We start from the raw sequence: 27,612 nt of genomic DNA, 5'->3' as shown, positions 1-27,612 counted from the left end.
GTGGACTGTAACAAAGGGGTCTAGAACAGAAGTGCCTGTAGCTCGCTGACCCTTCTAATAGAAGCGATAGCCACTAGGAAAGCCGTTTTATAAGTCAAGTCTTTTAGACTCGCTTTATGCATTGGCTCAAAGGGCGCTCCCATGAGCCTGGTCAAAACCACATTTAGGTCTCACCCAGGAGCTGGGTGAGAAATGGGAGGATAAATTCTCCTAACCCCTTCCATAAAGGCCTTAATCACTGGCATCTTCCACCACACACCTTTTGTTGTGATGTGGTGTAGGCTGAGAGAGCAGCAGATGAACCTTTAGGGAATTGAAGATCAACCCACAGTCTAACAGATGGGTTAGGTACAGCACAATATATGTGGGTGGAGCGGTTCTGGGGGTACCTTCCATGCAGGCGTAGTCTAGGCATTGGGCGTTTGCCTGAGTTGCGAACAAATCGATCTGTGGGAAGCCCCATTCTACGAAGAAGTTGGACACAATGTCTTCGTGCAGACGCCATTCGTCGTCTATGGGCAGAGGGAAATCTCTGTTGAGTACTTCTGCCAGAAGATTGAGTTCCCCTGGAACATGTTGGGACAACAGAAACATCTTGTGTTTGAGAGCCCACATCCAAATGTTTTGGGACAGCTTGGATAGCCCTGGAGAGTGAGTGCCCCCCTGTTTGTTCAGGTAATACATGGCTGTAGTGCTGTCTGTTAGAATCAGCACAGTCTTCCCTTGTAATTGCATATGAAAGGCCTTTAATGCATTGAACACCGCTAATAGCTCCAATAAATTCATATGGTTGGATGCTACTTGAGGGGACCACACTCCATGTGCTTTCTGCTGAAGCAGGTGAGCCCCCCACCTTGTGAGCGATGCGCCTGTCGTGAGAGTAGCTTCTACTGCAGGGGTGGTGAAGGTTTTCCCCTTCAAGAGGTTTTCCCTCGACCACCACTGCAGAGAGAGAACGAGGGCTGGTGAGACAACTACCATATCTTCCCATTGTCCGCTGGCCTGACACCACTGGCTGTTGAGCCACTCTTGCATGGCGTGCATGCGCATCCGCGCTTGGGGAGCCAAGTATATGCACGACGGCATCATTCCTAGCAAACACATGGATTTGCGCACCGTCACCTCCCGACTGGCTACATGTTGAGGGATCTGAAAAAGCATTTTCTGAACCCTCTCGTTGGAGGGAAAGACAAGGCTGTCTTTCGTCTGGATTAGAGCTCCCAGAAATTTTTGACTTGACTGGGGACTAGACTGGATTTTTTCTCGTTGATAGAGAACCCCAGACTGAACAGAAGGTCTACAGTCTTTTGTGTGTTCAAAAAACATGTGTCGAACAAGTCCCCTGTTATGAGCCAGTCGTCGAGGTAAGGGTAAACCGGGACGGATAACCTGCGCAGGTGTGCTGCAGCTACTGCCAGGACCTTCGTAAACACCCTTGACGCTGAGGCGATGCCGAAGGGGAGTACCTTGAATTGGTAATGCCTGTCCTCCATCATGAACTTTAGATATTTTCTGTGCGCTGGCAACATTGAAATATCAAAGTATGCATCTTTCATGTCAATGTTGCCATGTAGTCCGCCTGTTTCAACAGTGGGATCACTTCCTGTAGCGTTACCATGCAAAATTTTGGAGGTTTTATGAACTTGTTTGCTGGGCACAGGTCTAGAACAGGGCGCATGGTGAGGTCCTTTTTGGGTAAAAGGAAGTACACTGAATAAATACCCTGCTTTACCTGAAGAATAGGGACGGCTTCTATGGCGTTCTTTCCCAGCAGTGCTTCCACCTCTTGATTCAGGATCTCCAGATGTTCTGGTGAAAGGCGCTGTGAGCGCTGTGGTCCCAATTGTGGAGGTCGGGCGAATTCCACGCAGTACCCGTGGGCGACCGTCTTTATGACCCAGTGGTCGGAGGTGATCCCCCTTCCATGCCGTGAGGAAAGATGTTAAGCACCCCCCCCCATGGGAGGGGACCGGGATCTGATGGTCATTTCTGACCGGAGGCTGCAGCTCCTTTAGGGTTGGGGCCTCTACCTTTGGCTTTGCCATGTCGCTGACCCCTTGGTGGGTAGTATGCAGGGCTTCCAGATGTTTGTCCAGTATTAAAGTTTCCCGTGCCATAGTTGTTCTGACTTGCACGTGACTGCCCTCGAAAGGACCGCCGAGAATTATTTCCTCTCTGGGGGGAAGGTCTTGGAGTGATTTGTTGCAGGGACTTAATAGTCTCATGCTCTTTTTTGGCTGTTTCTAGGGCCTCATCGACCGCCTTTCCGAAGAGGTTAGCTTCTTCAATTGGTTTATTGATGAGAGGCCTGTGTTTCAGGCTTAAACCCCGAGGTACGAAGCCAAGCGTACCGTTTAATTAAGGTTCCTTGGGCCAGAGATCTTCCTGCTGTTTCAGCCGTGTCCAGAGTGTTCTTAATTACATTCTGGTTCACTTGCCTGCCTTCGGCCACAATAGTGAGCAGCTTGGACCGGAGGGGCTCTGGGACCTCTTGGAGATGTTCTTGTACTAGGTTCCATTGAGCGTCAGCATAACTTGCCAGTAGCATAGTGTTATTCGCTATGCGCATAGTATATGCGGCAGCCGAGGTAACCCGTTTCGGGGCGCATTTAACCTTTTGGACTCTCTATCTGGAGGTACCTCCCCTGTAGCAAGGGGTACTCCTGCCCATTTATGGGTCGTAGTCACTACCAGAGAATCTGGGGTGGCGTGCCCTTTAATGTATTGAGGGTGCGAAGGAGCTGGCCGAAATAACTTTTCAACTCTCGGATTCACAGCCCGGGTTTGAGCTGGGGACCCTAGGGAGGGAGCCAATCTTCTCTTAATAGAATTAAGGCGGGGAATGGCCTGGCTAGAGGGAGGTTTCTCCTTCAGGATATTCTCTACAAAGTCCTGCTCAGGCACTGCCTCTTGCGTAGAGATTTGAAAATGCTTAGCTGCCTTCTTTAGCATGGTATTGAAGGCCAATTGGTCGTCTACAGGCGAGGCCTGGCGAGCCGGGGTGGACGGGGGTGGGGGGTGAATCCAGGCACAATACATCAGTGTCCTGATCTTGATGTGGAAGCGTCCATGGGTCCAACCCCACTTGCAGGGTTTCTTCCCAATTGTCCGTGGCATCCGCCTGGTCCTCATCGTAATTCTGTAGGAAGGAAGGTTCTTCATCCTCACTGTAGATGTCCCTTTAAGTATGCATCTGGACGATGTCTTCATGATGGACGGGGACAGAAGGCTGATCCTCTTGGAAATGTGAAGCAGATTGAACGGTAGGCTTACCACGAGATCTTTTCGGGGAAGGAGGGTCAGAAAAGTTGATAATTCTCTCAAGACAGTCCATACATCCTTCAAATTTCTCTCTTGTCCATTTAGAGGACCCAGAAGGGCCTACGGGTGGAAAAAGCGTCGTCTTCCGCCCTTTGGCGCAGAAAATGGTCTCCCAGGGTGTTGGAAAGAGGCTCTTGACTATCCTCATAGGTATCGTGAGAATCGGGACACCAGGACTCATCCAAAGATTTGTCCGCGGCCTGCCCCAAGTTTTTCGGCAGAACAGGAATAAGCCCAACCGCCAAAGTAATTCTCACGATGCTGTCTTGGATTACTGCCGAATCGGCGTGAGTTAGAGGGCCTGAAGGTCTATCGGTAGACTTACTGCCTTTCGTGGCGCTAGAGGGCCTAGCGGTCGTTTTTTTCATTTTAAGGCCTAGTCGTGATTTTTGGGCCTACCGCGGCCTTCTGGACCATCGCAGCGTCGGATTCCCGCACTTCGATGTGTAAACCCGATTTAGGGATAGCGCCCTTGTGTGTCTTGGAATGCCCAGTCGCAAGATGCTGCTGCGGATACGGGGAAGGCTTTAGATCTAAATGATCCCAGGAATCCGCTGAAATTTTCGACGGTCCTGCTGGCGCTTTTACCTTTTTTCGACGTACCGTCAAAATAGGTGTAGGGGTTGTGTGCTTAATGGAATGCACTTGTATGCCCCTGTCGCCGGGTGTTGTCCCTGAAACGAGACCAGAGTCAGGCCTAAAGGGGTCAGGGACGGGCGTGGCGGACCTAGAAGTGTCCGCCTCAAGGTCTATCACATCCACAACGGATGTTTGGTCATCGGAGGTGCCCCTGTCACTTTCAGTGGGTGTGGCGGTGGGGGAATGGGGTTCCACCCGTGACATACCGTATGCAGCCCACTGCTTTACACAGCGCTCCTTAAGTGTCTTAGGCTGAAGGAGTTTGCAAGCCGCACACCGCTTTTCGTCGTGATCTAAGGGGAGACAGGAGTTGCTGGTCCTGTGTTAGTCGTTCCAAGGGTATCTAGTCCTACAATTAGGACAGAACCTAAAAGGAGTCCTTTCCATAGCCAAAGGGGAAGATGACCAGACCTATAGGGTGAAGAGGGAGAAAGAGGAAAGACATACTGGAAATATGGCCACCCCGACACCACTCTCCACCACGTGGATGCTTCAGCCACTGGATTGTAGTGCCGAAAACCACTGCCATAGACAAGTCACCCGTAGTCTTTGTCGAAGTTGTTTCATGCCGTCGAAATGACTTAAGGGGGGGAATAACCGACAGGTCAGATAGGATAAACAATGTGTCTTAAGTAAGAGCTTCGCTATTGGGCGACCAGTTATCTGGGCAGAAAAAAACAATCTGAGGGACCTAGGCATGTGAGGGATTTTGGGTACACTACACGTCACGACAGGGATAGTATTACAGACACGCCTATGCCGACGTCCCCTTTCGGTCCCCAAAAGACAAGTTGCAATACTCCGCGGTTAGCACTGGATGTCGGACCATATGCACAGCATGTGATTCTAAGCAGATTAACAAACATCAGAAGCTTACATATTAAAGTGCCTAAGGATGAATCAGGGTGATTTGCAAATAGTTGTAATGCCCACTTTGCTTTTAGGTTCAGTAAAGAATATATGCATGTTTGGTTTCTTTGTCCAAAAGTATGCGTTAGCACAGGAATGCACACTGCTACCTTTTTACTGAAGACTGCAGAGTTTCGGGAACAAAGGCCAGCATTCATTTATTTACTGTTGGCAGGTTATTATTTCAATTCTTCCATTCAGCGCTTTCTCTGAGGCAAAAAAGGCATCAAGAAAAGTTGCAATTTGTAATTAAGGACATGGTGTCTGAATTGCACTTTGCACTTTATGCATAATGATCCAATGAATGCCCTTTCTGTTCTGTTTGTTTCATGTCTATTAGTGATGATTTATGATTAATATTGGTTTTTACATTATTTGATTTTTGTCATGTTTTATGTCCTTTTATGGAATTCCTGATCTCCCAAAATAAAGATATAAGCTACTGACATAGGTATCAGATAACATACCTTCCAACTATCTATTTTAAGTGGGCAGATAATTTTGCTGGATTAGAAATTAACACTTTTAAAATAGATCTTTCAATACAATATCAATATATTTATTGGATATATTATGTATGCATCCCTTTTGCCCATCACATGCTAATTTGTTGCACTTGTTTTGTATATGATCAAGTAGGACAACCATCTAATGCCCTGGAAAAAATCTGAAATATGCATTTTTTATTGCTCAACTATACTTAGCAATTGGAAACTTCTACATGGATCCAGTTGATTTAAGGGTAGAGTCTAGCATTAAGTACAAGACTCATCTTACACTTACACCTGCCCTTACCATGGGGTCACATATCAAAAATATCAAGTGGTAGTGGTATTAAAGACACAAATATTGCAAGTATTCCAATCATGATACTTTGGAAGGGGAACATTGGAAATGAATGGGATTCCCAAGCTTAACACCATAATGAAAATCACTTAGGGGAACAACCCAAAATCATAATCAAAAGGTGACTATGGTGATTTTCAGTTCTCATGAAGACCGCATGATATTAGTGCTTTGTATTAAACTGTAGCATTCCAGAGTGGTTTTATTTCTCTAAATGATTCACTTCGTATTATAGTTTAATCTAGTGTTAGTACCCATTCCACAGGCTATACCGGGTGGCCTGGGACGTTACCACAGTATAGCCTGTGGAAAGGGTACTTAATGCTAGATTAAAGTAGAACACTTGGGTTGCCAATCCTGTAAACTGGTGTGCTGATAGCGGTGTCTTTTCTATGAATGAACAGGATGCCTTCTGGCATCCTGTTCATTCATATAAAAGACTGCCCATAGATGGCCGCTACAGAGCTGGAAGATCCATTTCCATGGCACCAGGAAGAAGGAAGACGGAGCAGCAGCAGCAGCTGCCATAGCGGTCAGTTAAGTGGGGGTGGGAGGGACGGGGAAAATGAAGATAAGGTAAGGGAGGGTGGGGGAACATGGCAGGTGGAGGAATCAACCGCCAGGTTGCTCGGAACGTGGGCTTGGATCGTGGGATCCAGCCCACGATCCGAGCAACCCAACTGGTTGCTTTGCCCTCCCAGGGTGCTAATAAGAAGTGTTACTTTTACCCAATTTATTGTATTCAGCTTCTCAACCTCTAAAGGATTAAAGGCACAGTTGGTCCTTCTGGGATTCAAACACCTGAAATGCTCGTTGAAGGCATGCCTCATTGGCAAGCGCTGGGCTACTGGGCTGAAGCATTTTATGGCCAAATAAAATGCTTCATTGACAAATGTGATTGTACAAATATTTGATATTCTTATCCACTGCAGTGCAGATTAATCTATAAACTCATTGGTGCGTGGTGGCAGATTTTGTTTTTTTAGTGTCAAAGGCATTCATGGCACATACTTCAAAGTACACCATTTAAAAGTATTCTTAGGCAAGAAATATTGGACTTTTGAACAAAATAATTTCATGAACATTTAATTTATTTCGTCTTAAAGTTTTTAAAAAAAAGCATATGTGTTTGTAAGACATAATATCTGCTGTTGCACAAAGCATTCTAAAGCAGAGTGCAGATTGCACCAGAGTTGTTTCAGTTACTTTACTTAAGCCAGTGTTACACAATCTTTCAAGTGGGTTACCTTTCAGACAGGATTCTGAGTCCTGCGGTACAGAGGATGTATAGGGGAGATTCTTTGTGCTTAGCAGTAGGAATATGGGAAGCTGCAAAGTTCAGCAGAGGTGCAATGTAATCACTTGCTTTATCAGGAGTGTTTGCAATGTCTGAAATTCCTTAAAAAATAACACAAAAAGACAACAATCTCTTAGTATAAAGTTTAACAGGTACATATCATTAGCTCATCCAATCATCGAATTATCATCATCATGCTTTAGGAAAGTGAATTCCATAACTACCATAAAATACAAATATACAATTCAGCATAAAATTAAATACTAAATAACATGCAAAGCTTTTAAAAGCAAAACATTGGTGCGGTAATAACACAAAGGAAAAAGAAAATATATCAAAGCATTGCAACATATTATCAAGCTCAAGAAAATAGTCTAAAATATTAATTTCCGAACATTGGATCGCCTTCCCCAAGCCCTTTTCAAGAAGTTACAAATTTAAGACTACAGAATCTCTGCTGGTGGATTTGCATAGAAAGCACCCCTCCAAGGGTGCTGACACTATCTGTCTTCATCAGTAGAAAAAGCCAGAACTTCCTTGTGGATCTATGGATTGGGCCTAAAAATAGAAAACTTGTCATGTTCCTTCATGCTAATACACCCATAAGCATTTATCGGGCGAGCTAGAGGCCAACCGGGAAGTATGGTTGCCAAAAGGAGGAATTCCAAGTCAAAAACTCAAGTCACGTTTTTTTGCATGAAAGGGTCCAATGTAATCTGAATAAGATTAAAGCATGTGTGATGACTCCTGCAGAGTCATCACTAAACCCAAGCCTAAAGTCTCCTCACATGTGGCCAAGGGAAGGCAGCAGCTACCTGATCCTAACCCTGGGGGTGGTAACATGAGGGAAGACCACATGGGAGGAGACAACTGTTAGGGGTAAGTGGTGACTCCTCTAGGAGAGACGCAGTATTCATCCTCTTCTGATGATGAGATTAACCTAATACCCAAGTATCTAATGGCATGCTGTCTATGGGCGGTTCCCTCTCCTAGAAATGCCCAACGTACAGAATATGAAAACTCTGTTAACCAGTATAAAAGTGGTATATTGAGGGTTCAGGATGTTAATATCACAACTTGTTATTGTTATAAATCCACCTTATATAAAGGTCTAAAACCCAAGGGTAAATCACCAACTCTTAATATCCTCCCATAAATGTGACAACTCTCAGTTTACAAATCAGCTTAAATCAACTAATCATAAAAAGAGCAAAAACATTATGGACTTCAAGTCCCATAATGCCTGTGGTACTGGGACACGGAAGAGGGACTTAGAATTGATGAAGTATAATGAGTGATCTAGTTGTTATGGTAGAAAACACCTGAGCAGGACCTTTAACTGTATACATGAGTTTGCGACAAAGGAAGGAGAAACTGATGGTGTAGTAGTGGTGTCAGCAAGACTTTGGGCAGGAGACGCTTTGGAAGCAGAGGATGCATGGGCGTGCAGAGAATGCGCAGTGGAAGCAGCTCTAAAGCCAGCAACGCTGTGTGGGGGATGAGCTCCCGACACAGCGTTAACCAATCCCGTACAGGAGTTGAACCGGAGATCACACAAAGCAGCCAGAGCGCACTTTTAAGGACTATGCGCACCACAGCAGTTAAACAGGAGCTGGCAGAAGCATAGAGGAACCTAAAGAGCTCTGCAACAGCACCCACGAGTCAGAAGGAGAAGCCAAGGCATACCAATGAGTTGGCCTGGAGCAGGCGACCCCGGGGTGCTGCGAAAAAGACTGCTAGGTGAACACTGAACTAATGAATTAAGGCAAACTGGGCACAACTCTTCTAACAAGGGATACCAGTTTGAAGGTACTTGTAACCCGCATTGCCAAAACTGCAAAAAAATAACACCAAGGCAAACTGGGCGCAACTCTCCTAACAAGGCATACCAATTAGGGGACAATTGCAGTCCACATTGCCAGCAGCCAAGAGGTTGCATAAACATAAAACAAAGGCTGAAGGAGAAAAACCCTCCTTGTATAAGGAATCAAGTCAAGGAATAATACAAAACAACTTTCCTTTTATGGAATGTCAATTTGGGGAAAGCTATAACCCACTCTGTCAAGAGTCAAGAGGCTATAAAGAGAAGCAGTTGTTTAAATCTCCTCACTTCAGATCCTGTTGTGGAGATTCTTTGCACAAGAATTACCACAGAGTTCAATTGTAGTAGTAAGAGTTTTATCCTGGCAGACGAGTGACTGTTAATGTTAATGTTAAAGGATATTTATACTGCGCACTATCACCACCGGAGTGGTCCCCTGACGCTCTGGCAGTTCTGAAAAAGGGAAGGGGGGGTGAGTTAGTGGGAGTAAGGTGGAAAAGTGCAAGAGAGCAGTGATGTGCTGTTGGCAGCCTCAGCCTGTTGAGTCCGTTGCCTGGGTTTGGGGTGTTTTACGGTCGGTAGTCATTGTGTGCTGTTGTGCGAGTCTATGTGTGGTTTGTCTTGTTGTTGCAGTGTAGTGAAGTTTGTGTGGATTGCTGTGCTGTAGGTTTGTGGTTGTGTTTGGTTAGAGCTTGAGAGGTGTATGCAAAGGGGTGAAGTTGTTAGTGGATCGGTTAATTGGCATTGCTATCCTTGCAATTATGTCTAGTTGTGGTGCTTGCTATCATTCACCATTTCATCTGAGTGTGGCAATTGCTAATCTTCAATATCCTAGATGTGACGCAGGCTAAAGTTAAGCATTCCATCTAAGTGTGGCACATGCTAACATTCACATTTCTATCTGGGTGCGACGCAGCTAAAGTTGAGCATTGCATCTAAGTGTGGCACATGCCAGCATTCACATTTCTATCTAGGTGTGACGCAGGCTACAGTTGGGCATTCCATCTAAGTGTGGCACATGCTAACATTCACATTTCTATCTGGGTGCGACATGGCTAAAGTTGAGCATTCCATCTAAGTGTGGCACATGCTAACATTCACATTTCTATCTAGGTGCGACGCAAGCTACAGCTGAGCATTCCATCTAAGTCCATTTAAGTGTGGCACATGCCAGCATTAACATTTCTATCTAGGTGTGATGCAGGCTACAGTTGAGCATTACATCTAAGTGTGGCACATGCTAACATCCATATTTCTATCTAGGTGTGACGCGGGCTAAAGTTGAGCACTCAATCTAAGTGCTGCACATGCTAACATTCATAATCCTATCCAGATGACACGCAGGCTAAAGTTAGGAGTTCAATCTAAGTGTGGCACATGCTAACATTCACATTTCCCTCTGGATGTGACGCCGGCCAATCTTCACAGTTCTCTCTAGGCGAGGCACTAGTCAACATATGTAAGTAAATAAGTAGGTTATGCAACGCAACATTTGCTGGTGGTCACAAATCTCTCCAAGTATGCATGGTATAAGTCTATGGCAGTCTACGTTATCGAAAGGTTAGGAAGAGTGGCAGCGGTTTTCTAGAGTAGAGTAATTGCTCTACACCCCATCCATTCCACACTTAGTTTTGTTGGCGTCTGTTCACTTCATTGGCTACCCCTGCTGACACCTGCAGACACGTCTTGGAGCCGCCAATGTAGGAGCCGCCCTTTGCCTTGGAGCCCTTAGCCGCAGGGGCTGCCGGGCAGAGGGCTGCTCTGGGAGGGTCAGTTAACACCAGACAAATCAGCCAATGGGAGGGGATAGCAGGCTGGGAGGGAGATTCAAGGCCAGAAAGTGGTTACTGGGGTGCTACGGCACATGGGGGCTGGTGATAGGTTTTTTTTAAACGAATGGCCCAAAATGGAGTTGCTAGGGGGTTGCTGCACCTACCTGCTCCTTAGCAAGGAAAGAGACCAATATTAGTCAATCCTGGCAGGCTAGTAGGCCAGGAAAGAAGAAGATAATTTGAAGTACTGTGATTTTGGTAAAAAGGTGTGTTGTAAAAGAAGGAACAAGTTACTTACCTGTAACTATAGTTCTCCATCATGGGCCTAGCATGGATTCACATGCTGCTCATGAATATTCCCCGTTGTCAGGCCGGGACTCCTAGGTAAAAGAAAAAACTGTTTCACTTTCACTTACAAACTGTCTTTCTCCTATAAACCAATCACTGAGCTCTGGGTCATACTGCCCCCCTTCAGTGACTGTCCTGTCCCCAAGCCCCTCCTGCGACAGACATCTTCAGATTTGGTAGCACGTAAAGTGGCAGTATGACCAAGAAGAGCCGCAGAGGGGCAAGAGGGAGGGTTTGCATGTGAATCCATGCCAGACCCATGGTGGAGAACAATAGTTACTGGTAAATAAATTGTTCCTTCTCCAGCATGGGGTCTGGCATGGATTCAGATGCTCATGAATAAAGAATACATAGCAGTACAACATTACACAACCACTGGAGGTGGCAAGGCTCAACAGAAGCAAATACTCTTCTCTCTGGGACAGACTCACCTTCAAGTTAACAGGTTGCGTAGCACTTCTTGGCCTTCCCTGGACTCCCCTCTGGAACCCCTGTTGAGGCAGTAGAATCTTGTGAAGGTGTGCATGGACATCCACGTAGCAGCCCTGCATTTGTCTTCAGGCGCACACCAGACAGGAACGCCATTGTCGCATCGATCGCTCTGGTGGAATGGGCTCTCGGATGGCTGGGAGTGGTCGGTCTGCCAACCAGTGACAGTGTGTGATGCAGCTGGAGAGCCACCTGGAGATGGAAGCCTTGGACAAGGCCTTCCCATTGTTCACAGGACCAAAGTTCACGAATAATGGAGATGTCTTTCGGAAACTCTTTGTGCGTGCCACATAGAACTTCAGTGCACAAGCGAGTGCAAAGTACTTTCAGCCTGCGGCAAAGGTTTTGGAAAAAACACAGGCCACACCAAAAGGCTTGTTGAGGTGGAATTCTGACTGAACATTTGGCATGAAGGAGGGGTGCGTGTGCAGCACCACCCGCGGGTCATGAAAAGTAAGTTAAGGCTGTTTGCAGTAAAGGGCCTGGATCTCACCTACCCTCCCCTGGCAGAGGTGATGGCCATGAGAAAAGCTGTTTTCCACTAAAAGAACTTGAGAGGGGCCTGATGCATAGGCTCAAAGGCCCCCCTACCCCCCCACCCCCCCAAGAGCCTTGTCTACACCGGCGTAAACGATCAAAACAGTCCTTTGAGGAACTCCTTGACTAGACTGTGGGACCAAAGAGAAGACTGTCCTGGAGACCTGGTGTAGCGGGAGCTAGCCGGCAGTTGCATCTTGATAGAGGCGTGCGCCAGCCCTGCCTTGGCCAAGGACAACAAGTACGGAAGCACCTGCGGAGCGGAAATCTTCTGCGTCCAACACCACGTTGCGAAACATTTCCACTTGTGCCCGTAGCACATAAGAGTCGACAACCTTCTGGCCCTGGCAAGGACCTCCCGGCAGTCCGCCAGCAGCTCTTACCCTATGAACTCTAAGGTGCAGGAGCCAAGCCTTCAGGTTCAGCGATCCTGGATCGTGATGCAGGATTGCGCCTCCTTCCCTGGTGAGCAGATCTGCGAAAACGGGTAGCTTGACCGAAGGTGACTTCAACAGGCTGAGAAGGCCCGGGTACCAAATCTGCCTCAGCCACACCAGGGCGACGAGGATCATCCTGCATCAGCACCGTTGGAGTCGATTGATGACAGCAGGAGAGGCAATCGAGGAAACGCGTACAGGAATAGGCCTTTCCCCCCATGCTCCTCAGCTATTGGAAACTGCTGCCGAATTTCTGCTTTTGGAATTCATCGCCGTCACAAACAGATCGATCAAGGGTCTGCCCCATTTGAGGAAGAGGCTGTCCACTTGATCCTGTCAAAGCTCCCACTCGTGGCAAGAGCTCAGCTCTCTGCCGAGGGAGTCGGCGATGGTGTTCTTGATTCCCTGCCAGGTGGAAAGGAAGGAGGAACATTTCTGGGCGACAGCCCAGTGCCACAAGTCCTGCATCTCACTGGAGAGCGCTCGGGATCTGGTTCCCTGTTGCTTCCTGATGTAGAGTATCATGGTGGTATTGTCTGTGAAGACCCTCACCAACTTGACGGAAGAAACAACTTGAGGGCACAGAACGCTGCCCGCAGCTCCAAGATCCCTCTCCTGCGGCCGCCGCAGGCCTCTGGCGTAGAGACGTCCTGTGTGGGCTCCACAAACCCTCCAGGGAAGCATCCGTGGTGACCGTCTCTTGGTACGGCGGGCTCTGGAAGTCTGTGTCACCGGCGATGTTGGAGCGCACAGCCCACAACCTTATCGCCCGACAGAACTCCTTGTCCAGAACAATCTTGTCTGCCAAGCTTCCGGACAAATGGATCCAACGAGCAACCAGGAATTCCTGAAGGGGTCGCATCCGCAACCTGCAGAGTCGTATCAGGTAAATGCACAACAAGATCATGCCGAGCAGCGACTTGATGGTCCGCACTGTGCCGGTCTTCAGTGGCAACAACCGTTTCACCTTGCCCAGCAGGGCTGCTATACCTTCCCCCGAGGTGGCCGCCAGGCAGGAGACCGTGTTGAGCCTGGCCTCCAGGAACAGCGCGTTCTGAGATGGAATCAAGCACAACTTTGGATAGTTCACAGAGAACCCCAGATCCGTCAGCAGCCGGATGGTTCCCTCTGTGTGTTCGACGGCTACTTCCCTGGACTTGTCGCGGATGAGCCAGTCCTCGAGGTATGGGTACACATGTATCCCTTGTAGACGCAGATTGGTCGCCATTGGCGCGAGGCACTTTGTGAACTCTGTGGGCACCGACCTCAGTCCGAAGGGAAGGGCCTTGAACCGGTAGTGCCTTCCCTGTACCACAAAGCACAGGAACTTGCGATGCTTCTTGCGAATGGGGACTTGAAAGCATGCGTTCTCCAGATCCAGCGACACCACAAAGTCTCCTTCCTCCAGTTGGTCAAGCACATCCTGCAACGTGACCATCCTGAATGTTTGGGACTTGAGGTATTTGTTGAGGCGCTGCAGGTCTAAAATGGGCCTCCAGCCCCCAGTCGTCTTCTTTACCAAGAAGTATCCGAGTAGACTCCGGAGTCCCGGAGTGGCTTTGGAACCAGCTCTATCGCCCCCTTTGTTAGCATGTCCAGTACTTCCTGCAGGAGCTGAGGGATGTGCTGCTCCTGCCGGGCCACAAGTGATATCCACGGACACTTCTGCTGAAACTCTACATTGTGTCCGTGGGTGAGAGCATCCAGCACCCATCGGTCGGTGGAGATCTTTTCCCACTCGCTGACGAAAGCCCGGCAGCTGGCTTCCCACTGGGGTGCATGGGTGGGGGCCCGACATCCTGGCCGGTTAATCTTGCGTCGGGGCCTGCATGCCACCTTGGGAGCGACATCGGCCACCTCCGAAAGCCTTGAATCGGCCCCTGTAGGCCTCTTGGGTCATGTACCGGGAGGGTTGACAGTACGAGGAGGACCCTCCAGCGTACCCTTTCGATGATCTGCCTGACTTTCTGCCGGAGGTGCAAAAGGATGGACAATATTGCTTAAGAGTGCCCAGGGCACGGGCCCTCTGTGGCCGTCTTATGGCCTGCAACAATTCGTTGACAGCAGGTTGAACCCGTCAAAGGGCATGTCCAGCACCCTCGTCTGGACCTCTTGATGGAAGTTGGTGGCCTTCAACCAACCACGACAACAGAGGCAGACACCGTCCCCCATCTGTCAGAACCCCGTGTCTGCGATGTCCAGGGCCACAGTGATGGCATGGTCCGATCCCACCTCGCCTTCCTGCAGGATCTCCAGCGCCTCGACACACTTGTTGGGCAGAAATACCAGCAGCAGGGCCATCTTATACCACAGCTCCCTGTCGTATCTGGTCAGGATTGCAAGTGCATTTGCTGCCTTGACTGCCATCGCCACTGAGTAGATCATCTTCCCACCCATGGTGTCCAACCTCATCCCCTCGCTGTCTGGGGGAACGAGGCTGAAGATGAAGGATTAGAAGACTTCCTCCTCGCAGCCGCAGAGACCACAGAGTCTGGGGAGGGCTGTGACCATAAGCACTTGGGTGAGGACTCCGGCACCTGGTACTTCTTCCCCAGCCTATCCCTCTTCGCCGGGGCTGTTGCTTGGTTTCTCATCAGCGCCAGGCCCCCATCCCAAACGTCGTCCAGGAGAGGCACCGTCAGAATGGTCTTCCTCTTGGCCTCACGCCGTTGGCAAAGGAACCCTTCCTTCTTGGTCCCTTCTGGCATCAGCTGGAAGAGCACAGACGCACGGGCAACTATGGCGTAGAATGTCGTCGTCATTCCCGCCGTTGTCGTCCCCCTCAGAGTTTCTGCCGTCGTTATCATCATCATTCCCCATGTCCTCTGGGACCGACCAGGTCCTCGTCAGAGGAAGAAACATCCGTGCGCTGGAGCACAGTAGAGGCCTCCATTCCCCCTGCCCCTTTTTTGCATCCTGAGGGGTCTGTCTCCGGCTTAGGGATGGCATCCTCTTCTCCAGCGTTTTCTCCACCAGTTTGGACAAGGCCTCTCGCCTTGGGGGCAGGGCCAATCTGGGCGCAGCCAGGGTGCCCTCAACCGGGCCAGCCCCTTTCGCCTTCCAGAGGGCAGCCACCACCAGCTCGATCGTCAAGGATGACTGTCTGGACCACCTGGGCCTTCAGGGGCAGGTCAGACACCTTTCCCTGTGCCTTGGTCTTCCCCGGCTTCTCCCGAGGCTTCCCTGGATTAGTCAATTTCCTCTTCGAGGAGGAGCTGGAGCGATGACTGGAGATGGAGGCAGATGGCGAAGATGATATGGTATGATATATGGCATTTGTAACCTGCCTATACACACAAGTGTTTCAAGGTGCGATGAGGCAAGGAAGGGGGAACAGAAGGAGGACAGAGACAACGATCTTACTAGGCCAAGTGACATTGAGATCGCGCAAATGCAGGGGAGAAGCGAGCGAAAAGGGCCTGGGGAGGGGGCAGTGCCGTACATGGGATCAAATCAATAAGTGCAGCCAGCAGGTGGCAGGTGCAAGGGTAAGTGCAGACAGCAGGTGTCCAAAAGTCCAGGTAGGGAGACTGTAGGGTTACAGATACAGACCCAAGTCCAAGGGTTGCCGGGAGGCAGTGTAGGTGTGCAACTGGGCGGGCAGGGACTTGGGTCCGAAATCAGAGGGTAGCCAGGTGACAGGAAATCAGCAGGGGAGAGGAAGAGAGAAGGCAGAAGCAAAGAGGAAGGTCTTGAGGTGCTTCACGAATCGGAGATGTTTCAAGTTTCAGAGAGGTAGGGAGGCTGGTCCAGAGGGCGGTCCCAGCTGAAGAAAGAGATCTACCACCAACTCGTTGCTTGGAGAAGCGACTGACCCTGAGGGAGTTGGAGGTGGAGGAGCGAAGAACTCAAGTAGGAAGGTATTTACGAAGAGAGAGTTGGAGGTATTGTGGACCCAGGCCCCAGAAGGCCTTGTGGACAGTGCCGAGGGTCTTGAAAGTAATCCTTGCAGCCGATGGGAGCCAATGCAGAGATTTCAGTGCCGGAGAAATACGATCCCTGGTCTTGAGGCCAAGGAAAAGACATGCAAGTCCTGTGCTGGATGAGTTGCAGAGGGCAGAGAGTAGATGGAGGCAGATTTAGAAAGAGGTTGTTGCAGTAGTCCAGCCTAGAGAGAACCAGAGCTCTATAGACAGTGAGCTTCTGGGGGAGGAGAGGAGATGAACGCGCCTTGCCCGTCGCGGGATCCGCTTGCGTGGCAACCCCGACAGAAACAGACTTGCAGTGCTTGGAGATGGAGCGCCCTCCAAGGTCTTAGAAGCCCGCTCCTCGGACCAGCCGGTCTTGGTTGAGGCATGCCCCTGCTTGGCTCACGGGGTAGAGGCCTTGGCATTGAGCCACACCGCCAACCCACTGTGATCATCCTTGACAGTGTGCTTGGCGAACCCAAGGCAGATCTCACAATGGAGACAGTAGAGGCACTGGGAGCGTTTGTCCTCCACAAACATGTTCCTCAATCCGCAGCTGGAGCAGAGCTTGAAGAGGGAGTCTCCCTCCTTCTCCTCCGACATGGTCTGGCGTGCGGTGTAGGCCTGATGGCCTTCTGGAATCTTCTATGAAACCTTCGACGATCCATGCCAGATCCCATGGTGGAGGAGGATTAACTCCATCACCTTGTCTTGAGGAACTGTTGAATCTCAAAAAGTGTTTCTTTTGAAGAAGAAATATGATTAAGTGATCCTGACAAAAGTGTTTCTTTTACAGACGAAGTATCATGTGCTAACAATTGCTTGGCCTTTGAGAAGTGAACATTTGTCCTGGGTTGTGAACTTGTTTTGAGGAAAATACTTCTGTTTTGCCAAGCAAAAGACTGTGGAAAATTAACAGTGCTTTGATTCATGAACAAACCTTGGGAAGAGAGATGTTCACTTTGCCAAGTGGAAGAATATATTGAATGGAAAAGACCTTTTGTGCTACGTTGAATGGAACTTTGTTATTGCCCAGAACATTCTTGAATCTGAACTTTGCTCAAGGTATTCCTGAATTGATCCAGGGGGAAGGGAATCCAACCCTGGTCACAAGGAGTATTCGCTACAGCTTTTGAGTTTGAATTAATATGTTATTTTGTGAAACTTGATACAGCCAAACAAACCTTGTATAATGTTGTTGTATGGTTTAGTGTAAGGGTCAGATACTTTTTCGACACTACGTAATTTTTTCTACAGTCTCCGTTTGGTATGCTGGGAAAACCTTGTTAAGCTATGGAAAGATAGGAGTTTGTCTCATCCCTTTTTATTTAATAAAATAGCAACTTGTGAGAAAACGCTACCTTTGTGTCCGTCTTGTATGTCTGACCCCTCACACTTGAGACTACATTCTTCCAAATATTCAGAAAAGGGCTAGATTTGCCCACTTATCACTTATAACCCAATATCCATATAACCTCTTCACCAGTAGGAAAGGAAAATGCTAAATCTCAGGTTGGTTGTTCGAGATATGGCATATTCCATCTTAAGAACTTCTCTTGTGTTTTGATCTATGGCCAGGAGGATCCACCCTCAACCTTAAAAGGAATGGTCAACCCCTGCATTTTTTTTCTCCACCATTCTTCACTGCACCCGCTCCTCATCACATAGGGATGTATTTACATTCATGTTTTCTTTGAGCATCAGCTAAACTTCAAAGCACTTCTCACTGCGACCCGCATATGTTCACCACATGCATATTGTCATGTTATCCCCAATGTGATCTAGTCAAGGTTCACTGCCCTGGTGGCATTAAACCAGAGCACACGCCCCTGTTCATAACGTATGCTACAACCACAGAAAAAAAGTACTCGCAATGCATTTACATAAACACGTGTCACTACGCAAATGCGGAAGACTCTCTCTAGTACTATCAACATTGGTTTTCTCTATTCATCCACCCAAATCATATAATTTCTAGAATAAATAAAAAAGTAATGTCATATAAGGGTTTTTATTAACATGTCATTGTAGAAATAAAAAGCAGTTTAGGCATCATAATAAAGAAACATTACACAACTTCTTTTCATGCTTTCGATTGCGATACCAAGACGCTGCTAATAGTGAAGCCCAATTGAAAAAAACATTTGCTGTATATATGTTAATGCCTCTGAATCAGTAACTTCTGCAAGGCCGCCATGATACTGATGGTGGTTCACTTTCTGCCATTTGGAAGAAACATGAACATTTTGTAATCCACAAAACCGCTTTTCATTTTTTGGAACTGCAGCTGTGACATCACGGTGTGTTAATAGGTTCTCATCACCATGCCCAGAGCTCCATTTGCATTTCACAGATGTTCTGTTCGTGCAGTGCTCTTAATATGGGTGTGTGCTCGGAGGAACGTAGGTGTTCTTGCATCCATCGAGAGGATCATTTTTTCATTTAGGAAGAGATACTGTCCAATGGATATTGTACATCCAGTTCTTTAAAGTAGCACGACGTGACAATGGCAAGTTGCGATAAGTACCTGTAGCTTGAAGACTAGCAAATTAGCAGTCCTTGTTGAACCTGTCTTTGCCCGCCCCTAAACAAATCAAACCCATCCCATTATTTAATCTGTACTCACTCTGCAAACAAATATATATTTTTTTTAAATTCCATTCCTGCTACGAGAAAACCAGACTACATGTTCCATCTTGCAATGTTAAACATCAGGGCTGGCTCTTATAGATATGTATTTTAAACAATAACTTTTCCATTAGCAATGTTTTATCTAACATCGAACCTTACTTTTCAAAGGCCCTTTGTCATAGAGATTCTCAACGCATGCAAAATCTTCTACTTACACTACTTTTCCAGCTTTGCAGGCTTGTTGTCTCGAGCTAGTTCCTCTACTCCCACTTCTGATCTTCATGATTGAATGCAAGTGAAATCGATTCACCTTATTAAATACTTGTGTATAAAAAAAGCACAATTTCATAGTTCTATTTGAACATGTTTTTGTTTATTATTAGCAGCTGCCTCTCAAGTCTTGGGTCATTCTATTTGTATTTTCATGTGTTGACGGTTCAAGGTCATAGAACATGTAGATAGGTTTATCCTGGCTTTTTTCATTCAATAGTGATTTTTTTTACTATCGCAAAATGTCTACCCTGCCAATGACCAGGAGGGCGTTCATGGAAATCTTTGTATATTTATTTAAAAATACATTTAGAGTTCAAAGTAATAATTGTGCATGCTCTGCATCGAGAATTCTCCATGGTTAAAACCGCCAACGCCCCACTCCACAAATCCCCAGCGCATCATGTATTTGACATCGTAGAAACTACATATGTTGGAGTTTTACCACTGCCATGCCACCTGGGCCCTTTGAATACATTTTGGGTCACATATACACCTCCTTCCACCGGGAATCTCTGGTGATTCAATAGGCAGGTTTTTTTGTTTTTTTAGGGTATTTATTTTCAGCTGATCTAGCTTTGGGAAGCATCAGAGCACTTTACAAACATAGCTGGAAGAAAACAGTGAGGAAAGCAGAGAAAAGTGAAGTTGGGAGGGTGGGCAATTGGCAGAAAGGGATCTATAAGCAAGCAGGGGAAGGAACAGTGAGGAGCAGATGGCTGAGTCCCATATAAACAGGGGAGTGGAGGATATGTGATCCTTAGTGTCAGTGAGGAGCCATTGCTGTAAGAGTACGTTCTTGAGCTCTTTCCTGAACTGTAGAAGCGATGGGGCGGGGAGGAGGTTTCAGAGTCTTGGGGCGTAGATGGAGAAGCCCTGTCTTCTTCTTTCATTCCTGCAACTTAAAGTCAGCACATGTCCTTACTTCTGGTGGATCGAAGGCCTCTGGAGTTTCTCAGTGAGGTAGCTTGGAGTCGTCAGGGTTACAGCTTTATAGATTATGCAACAGGATTTAAAGATGATACATGAATGCAGTGGGAGCCAGTGCAGTCTGATGACAGTTGGGGTGATGTGGTTGAGTTAGCAGTCCTTTGAGGAGTCGTGCGTGTCTTCCGTACTATGTGGTGTTTGAAGGCGAGATGGCGGTCGACGTGGAACCAAAGGGATTTGGCACATGGCCAGCTGGGGTGTGAAGCCTTCAAGGCTCATGGCAGACTGACAGGTCCGTCAGGGTTCAATGTTGGTTTCTTCAGAAGCGGGAGGATTTTTCCAGTCTTGAGGGTCAAAGGTAAGGTGTCTTGAGTTAGGGAGCTGTTGAAGAATGTCCAAAAAGGGAGATGTGCTTCATTCAGAAGGGTTTTGAATATGAAGGCAGGGAGGATGTCGTCTGCATATGATGTGGCGTTGAGGGATGCTAGGGTGGCAGTGATGTCTTCTATAGTAATGTCTTGAAAGTTGTGGTTTTGTGAGATGGAATGTGTAGTGTGCTATTAGTTGTAACCCTGGTGTCTAATGTGTTAGCGTATCATGCTCACCTTGTTGCAGAAGAAAGAGGTGATATTTGTGGATTTTTTGATGAAGTGATGGTGGGTCGGTCACAGGGTTGATGCAGTGCTTGATGGATTTGAAGAGGGCTCTGCTTTCATTGTTGGCCTTGTCTTTGGTGTTTTGGTAGTTGTTAGCCTCGACAGTGGTGATCAGTCGTCTGCGTGTAGCACAGAGTTCCTTGAGCAGGGTGAGGTTGGATGACCTAGAGGATTTTCACCAGTTCTTTCCTTGTTTTTTGATGGTTCGTTTGTTGAAGTTCAGTTCTTGAGTGTACCAGGCTGCAGAAGTTTTAGGCTTAAGGATGTGTCATTTCACTAGGGCATTGAGGTTGATGTTGTTTGCGAGGGTGCTGTTGAGTTCTTGGAGAAGCGAGTCACAGTCCTGGTTCGTCAGTGCCCATTTGAGGTGGGGTTTAGTGAGGTCTTCTGTGAGGACTCCACTGTGAAGTTCTTGGATGATACAAAGGCTTGTTTGATGGTGTACTCCCCTTACAGCCCCCTTCCCCTTTTCATCCTTATTGGAATACAAATAACTAGCAAGTAGCATTACAAGGGCAAGAGAAGCTGTTTGCAACTAGGGTTGTCGTCTTCTAGCATTGCTGAAGGCCACTTTTTAACAATTGCTTCCACTGGGATGTTATACCGGTGAGAGTATAAATGCAGGACACATAAGTATCTATGAAAAATGGAAAACATATGATGTCATAGACACAGAACTAAGAATTAGCAGTCTCCAAACAATATACAAGTGTTCAAGCGCTAGGAGACAGCTCATCAGCAAGGAGAAAGGTACACATACTAAAGCACCGACAGCAGATACAGATTAAGGAATACTAGGTGGGTGCAAATAAGGGACTTGGATTGTCATTAGAATAGGACAATAGGTTTTCAAGCATTACTGCTTTTAGCGAGCAAAGCAATCCATTACTTTGCAGTGTATGATTAGATCAGTGGTCACGTTTATCATCAGCAACATGCATAGTTAAGCAGGAGTGAGTTTTCTTGTAGAGTACACTGAACAAAATCACTCAATTTTGATATAGTTGGGGACAGGCAAATAAGACAAGTTAATTTCAAATGTTCTATGGCACATTATGAATAACAATCCGAGATCTGGTGGGTTAAAATGTAATCATAAAGCACAGATGTGGTGTTTTAGGCTTGCATCAATTACTGTTCTAGTGCTTTTATTCTTCGCTTTAATTACGTTGTAAATTAATACAAAGTCCTTCACCCTAACATAATATTATTATGTATGTTTTTAAATATTGGTCTATTATGTGATTGGAGTACTTCCCAATACCGGTTTACTGAATAGGTTATGAATTTATATCAGTAAAGCCAAACAATCATAATTATTTGCGTTAATGCTTTTTGACAAGAAATAGAAAACAGTTGGTTCTCAGTGTGTGATCCCGCGCTACTCAATTGTACAATAAAAAAAAGAACAAGCTACTTAGCCCTGGTAACTTTCTTTCGAATGTATGTTCCTCGCACGTATTCCTCAGCTTTGATATCTCCAATATCCAGCTTCAGATGCTTTGGATTTATTTTTATTTTTCGGTAGAGGGTGCTGTGCGTCGAAGCAGTTGACTCAATGTCCCTGAGGCCCTTCGTCTCGAAGGTGACGTCATTGAAGGTATACTTGGAACGTGCAACGCCCATTGGCTTCAGTTCTGTTTTTTCGTGTCTTCTTTACAGTAGAACTACCAGCATTAATGTGGTTTAGACCATACTAGACTCTGAAGGAGTGTAAACTGCAATAACATGGACATTCTACTGTGGGGTGGGCTGGGAGGGGTGATGAGCAATACGTGGGAGGAACATCCAGTCGAAAGAAAGTTACCAGGGGTAAGTAGCTTGTTCTTCGAACAAATTGTGTCCTCCTACATATTGATAGACTCCCAAAGCAGCACTAGTTTTGGCCTAGGGAGTACAAATTTTGTCATCAAGGTTTGTAGTCAACCGAATGAAGGATTGCTTACCCAAAGCTTCCATCCCGACTTAAGGTGTAATCAAGGCAGTAATGCTTCATAAAAGTGTGAATGGTAGGCCAAGGGGTTGCCTCAAAAATCTTTTTTATTGGAACACCTCTTGCAGAGCAAAAGAAGTAGCCATGCCCCTAGTGGAATGGGCTCTCAAGCCTTCTGGGGGATTTTTTCGCGGGCAGCATATAGCATTCAGTAATAGCTAAAATAATCTATCTGGACAAGGTTTGTTTAGTTACAGCCTGTCCCAGTCTATGACCCTTGTATCCTATAAACAGTTGGTCATCTAAACGAAACTTTGACATCCTTGAAATGGAGAAACTGAGAGCCCTTCGTGGGTCGAGTCTGTGTAGCCTCTCCTCTTCCTTGCCATGATGAGGTGGAGGGTAAAAAGTAGGTAATACTATCTTTTGTCCCAAATGGAAATCTGATATAATCTTAGGTAGGAATGAAAGTTTGACCCAAGGACAACCATGTTCTTATGAAAGACCATAAAATAGTGCCTGCCTCAACAAAGAGCTTCAGTAAGAAACAGGGACCAGGCACGGGGCTCCAGGCGGGATGAACGGGAGAAGTCAAATGAAGATCAAGCTACGAACTGGGGGAGGAAAGGCCGGTCCTCCCTCCCCGTCAAAATTCACTACAAAACACGAATACACGAGACCCAGCGAAGAGAAAACAAAAGCCCCACTTCAGGCTCCTCACAACAGCTTCGTCTCTTACTTTAAAACAAAGATCTACGAGAACATTCAGACTCCAAAGAACTCATGACGGGAAAGACAACTGGACCCCGAACCACACGGCCTTATCCAAACTATTCAACCAAGTGAACTCGCTTCAAAGCCACCTTACTGAAGACATCAATATACTTGAACCGAACCCAAATGGAAGGAAGGACAGTTCCTTGTTACACATCTCTTCGCGACACACCCAGAAAAGGTTGTGGAAAGCAAAGGACAAATTTCAGTAGCCTGGGTTTTGACTTAAGCGATGCAAAAGAGGTCCCCCCTTCAAGGGAAACTCAACAACCCTGGAGAGCTTCTTCTAGACGAACCCCGACTCGAAGAGTTGGTGGCAGACCAAGGGACAAATCGCCAGGAAGTATTCCACAGGAGATCACACGATCACACAGTGCCGGACCGTTGTGCACCATTCTCCGATAGCCTAGTTTTCAAACCACAGAGGTTCAAAGGCAGATTACGGTATCTGGGACCCGCCGGCAAATGGGAAAAAGAACACTCAGACAACCTAACGAAAGGCCAAGACACGTTTTTTCACCAACGACGTAAGATAGAGAGAGAAACCCAAAGGGACCCAGTTCCCGACAGAGAATAACCTTCACTGACGACAAGAGAGACCACAAGGCCATGACAAGATACAGAAGAGACGACCTCAGAACTCTAACGACCAAAGAACACAAAATGGACCGACAGCGCCCTCCTTGGTCTTAATGTGAAGAGCTTAGCCAATATATGAAACAATGACAGACAGCCCGCTGTCGAACGTCTCTAATCCTACGTTGAAAATGGGCTCTTGGAATACGAGGGGCTTCCCTCATTTAACCATCAAATCTGATGTAAAATTGGCAAAATTTGATGCCCTTTGCCTTCAAGAAACATGGCTAATAACAAAACCACTTTTAGAAGGTTTTGAACTAGCCCACTCACCAGCCCTAAAAGGCCCCCATGAGCAGACCAAGATCCGGCCTAATAACAGCGATAAGAATAGGCAGTGGACTGCACCTAAAACAAGTCATAAAGTCAACCGAATTCATCTTGGCCACCATCATCGAATGGTCAAGAGACCCTCTTCAAAATAACCATAGCCTGCAGGAGGAGATTTGATTGATAAACATCTACTGGCACCCCATCCGAGTGAATACTGAGAACTTCCTCGAACAAATAGAAGTCCTAATTGATAGGTCCACGCTTAACCAGAAGACCACTCACATCATTATCACGGGCGACCTGAATGTTGACCTGTCGGCTCGTCTGAACGACTCAAGTAGGCAAGCCCATCTATGGACCAAACTAGGTATTGGAGTTCCCCTAAGAACCTGACATGGGAAAGAAGCGGCCAAGTGGCAACAATTGATTATATCCACGTTTCACGAAGCCTTTTGATTCCGCTAGAATCATTTGAACTGGTCAAGACCAAGCACAGAGACCACAACATCCTGATTGCAGCATGGCACTCAGAGAAACCTAAAGCATGATACATGAACGTCAGCCTCAAAGCCAACAACTGTGGCAACAGGATAAGATTGAAGGAAAAGGCAATTGCCTTACTCACAAAGAAATACACTCGCTAAAGGGAAACAAATAAAACAAGCCCTGTTAACACAGTTGACTACTCCTCGGTTTTGTCAGTCCTCAATCCGCAAAAGAAAAAGACCTCCAAGCATTCCAAACCAACCTCACATGTATACAATGAACAAGTAGTGGAGAGAAGAATGGCAATCAGAAAGTTGAGATGCGCAGCAAATAAGTTGCAATGTGTAGATAAAATGGAGGAAGTTAAGCTTGCCTTGAAAAGTTATCGAGCCTGGCTGAGGAATACTAAATACCAAAGACACCAGGATGACACGGAGTTAATGCTGCGTGCAATATGTGGCAAAAAGTCAAGAGACTACTAGTCACTAATCAAGGGAAATGGTGAAAGATCTAAACTCAGTGAGTGATCAAAACTGGGTAAAACACTTTGAAGAACTGTATAGCTCCCCTAGTAGAAGAAATACTCTGAACTCCTCCCCTATAAGTAACAACTGGGAGATAACAATTGATCAGGACACGATCCTAATGAAAATAAGAAAACTAATGGTTCCTGGGCCGCTGGCCCCGATGGAACAACCAACTTTGACATAAAGTAACAAACAGTACCTTGGTCTATTTTCATCATGGAAGTGTTTAAAAACTGTATCAAGACCACAGTATTTCCTCCTTCATGGAAAAAGGCTATAGTAGTCCCAATCTTCAAGAAGGGCGCTAGGGACAACCCTAACCACTATCGCCCCATCGCCCTGCTAGATTCAACAGGGAAACTATTCGGCTCTCTGATCCTAGACAACTTACAGCAATGGACCAAAACTTCCAAAATGGCGGATCCGCTCCAAGCGGGCTTTGTCAAAAAATCGGAGACGACAGCGAATATACTGGCATTGATTACATTTAAAGCCAAGGTCTTGGAAGGTCGTCCAAAAATGTACATGGCATTCATCGACCTGGTCCACGATTTCGACAAGGTCGGCAGAGCCCTGCTATGGGAAAAACTGGAACATCGAGCTTGTCCACCACTATCCTGAACCCAATTAAGGCATCATATTCAGGAACTTCGATGTGCGTTCTCCTTAACCAAGTAGGCTTGCTATCATCTTGGATCAAAACAGGCTGTGGAGTTAAACAAGGTTGTCAGCTGGACCCGGCCCTGTACAATGCGTACATTGCCGACTACGGGGACTTCGAGAATAGAGTTTGCTCATCCCCCCTACCGTCCCCGGCCCCCCCACACACATGGTGAAGCAAAAATATTGCATCTGCTGTATGCAGACAACATAATGGATCACATGCCGATAGGCCTGCAGAGACAAATCACCAACCTGGCAGCATACCTGAAAGATAACAACCTTCAGGTGAACAGAGAGAAAACGAAGATTAGAGGAAAGCAGAGAGCTTCACCTGGATGATCGACAACCAACCATTAGAATTTGTGAACAATTTCAGATAATTTGGAGTAATACGAATAAAAACAGCAAAGAAGCCCCGATGCAAGAGTGCCTAATGGCAAAGGCGCGACTCCCGACAACCCAGTCAAGAACCATTAACAAGAAATACAGACGCTTCACGCGGTCTCCGATATTGACTTTTTACAAATCCAAAGTCATCCCCAGCCTCACCTACGGAACGGAAACTATGCCTTGCCTTCCAGAGAAATTTTGGCCGAAGCTGGAAGGACTATATTGGAGGAAGGTTCTCAATCTGCCATCCTCCCTGCTGATCTCCTTGATAAGGAGAGAACTAACCCTCCAATCCTTAAGTTACATTGTGGCCAGGAATTAACTCATGTTATACAGGAAAACCTTGCTGCCCTCACCCCCATTCATTCTAATGGCCATCAGTAAGGAAAAACACGCTGGGAATTGTAAAATGCTAGAAAACTGGGCCCTCAATAATAGATCACTTCTGGAAAGGGTAGGCAGTTCTGAACCAGAGCTTCTAAGTAACCCTGAAAAAGTAAAAAAACAGATACTTGAAAGAGACTGGATCCAAATGAAGCGAGCTCCACTAAATCGACGCAAGACCTACCAATCAACACAATGAAAGTGAACGTAACTAGAACCTACCTGGCAAAATGTCCTGACAGGACATTACATGAAAATTTCATGAGAACACTTGAACATTCTCCATACATACGAGATCCTAGTAAGAAGGAACCAAAGCATGACAAATGGTTGTCACTTCTGTTTAAAGGTGGAAACGAAAGAACCCATTAAACACCTCCCTTCTAATTTGTCCGGGGGTGACCGCGGCGCATTCACGCCACCCGGGTCACCTATTAAAAAACCTGCAGTTTTATGATGAAGACGAATGGTGGAGCAGGTTAATGAGTGGGGAAAGAAAACGCTTGGGTAATAGCTGCAGTTGGCCTTTTTGAAAACATTGGATTACTGAACAGACGAACAACCGAATCGATAGACGATCCAGGTGGTGATAATAACTAATCACTCGAGACAAGCGGAAATTCAAGCTCCATGTACACCTAAGACGAGGGGCTAGGAACACATCTGTACTACTAAGCATGATGATGGATCCACAGGATAATCCTTGTAATAATTGTTTAAATTTCAATTGAAAC

At 46.7% G+C, this 27,612-nt stretch overlaps 1 protein-coding gene and 1 long non-coding RNA gene across 6 annotated transcripts in view; both read right to left on the bottom strand.

Moving 5' to 3' along the window:
- The window catches only part of ENTPD4 (ectonucleoside triphosphate diphosphohydrolase 4), a 491,672-nt gene that overhangs the window by 399,865 nt on the left and 64,195 nt on the right, over positions 1-27,612 (bottom strand). For all 5 annotated transcript variants that reach the window (XM_069617610.1, XM_069617612.1, XM_069617611.1 and 2 more), the window contains one exon: positions 6,963-7,113. In XM_069617610.1, the coding sequence (XP_069473711.1) occupies positions 6,963-7,113 (151 nt within the window). The remainder of the gene's footprint in view (positions 1-6,962; positions 7,114-27,612) is intronic.
- The window catches only part of LOC138491222 (uncharacterized), a 32,838-nt gene continuing 23,552 nt past the window's right edge, over positions 18,327-27,612 (bottom strand). The window contains exon 3 of the long non-coding RNA XR_011275980.1: positions 18,327-21,449. This is a non-coding gene — a long non-coding RNA (uncharacterized lncRNA). The remainder of the gene's footprint in view (positions 21,450-27,612) is intronic.

This window comes from Ambystoma mexicanum, chromosome 10 (assembly GCF_040938575.1).
Source record: "Ambystoma mexicanum isolate Mex_15411 chromosome 10, UKY_AmexF1_1, whole genome shotgun sequence".
Taxonomy (NCBI): domain Eukaryota; kingdom Metazoa; phylum Chordata; class Amphibia; order Caudata; family Ambystomatidae; genus Ambystoma; species Ambystoma mexicanum.
This window is presented reverse-complemented; position numbering and strand designations above follow the sequence as displayed.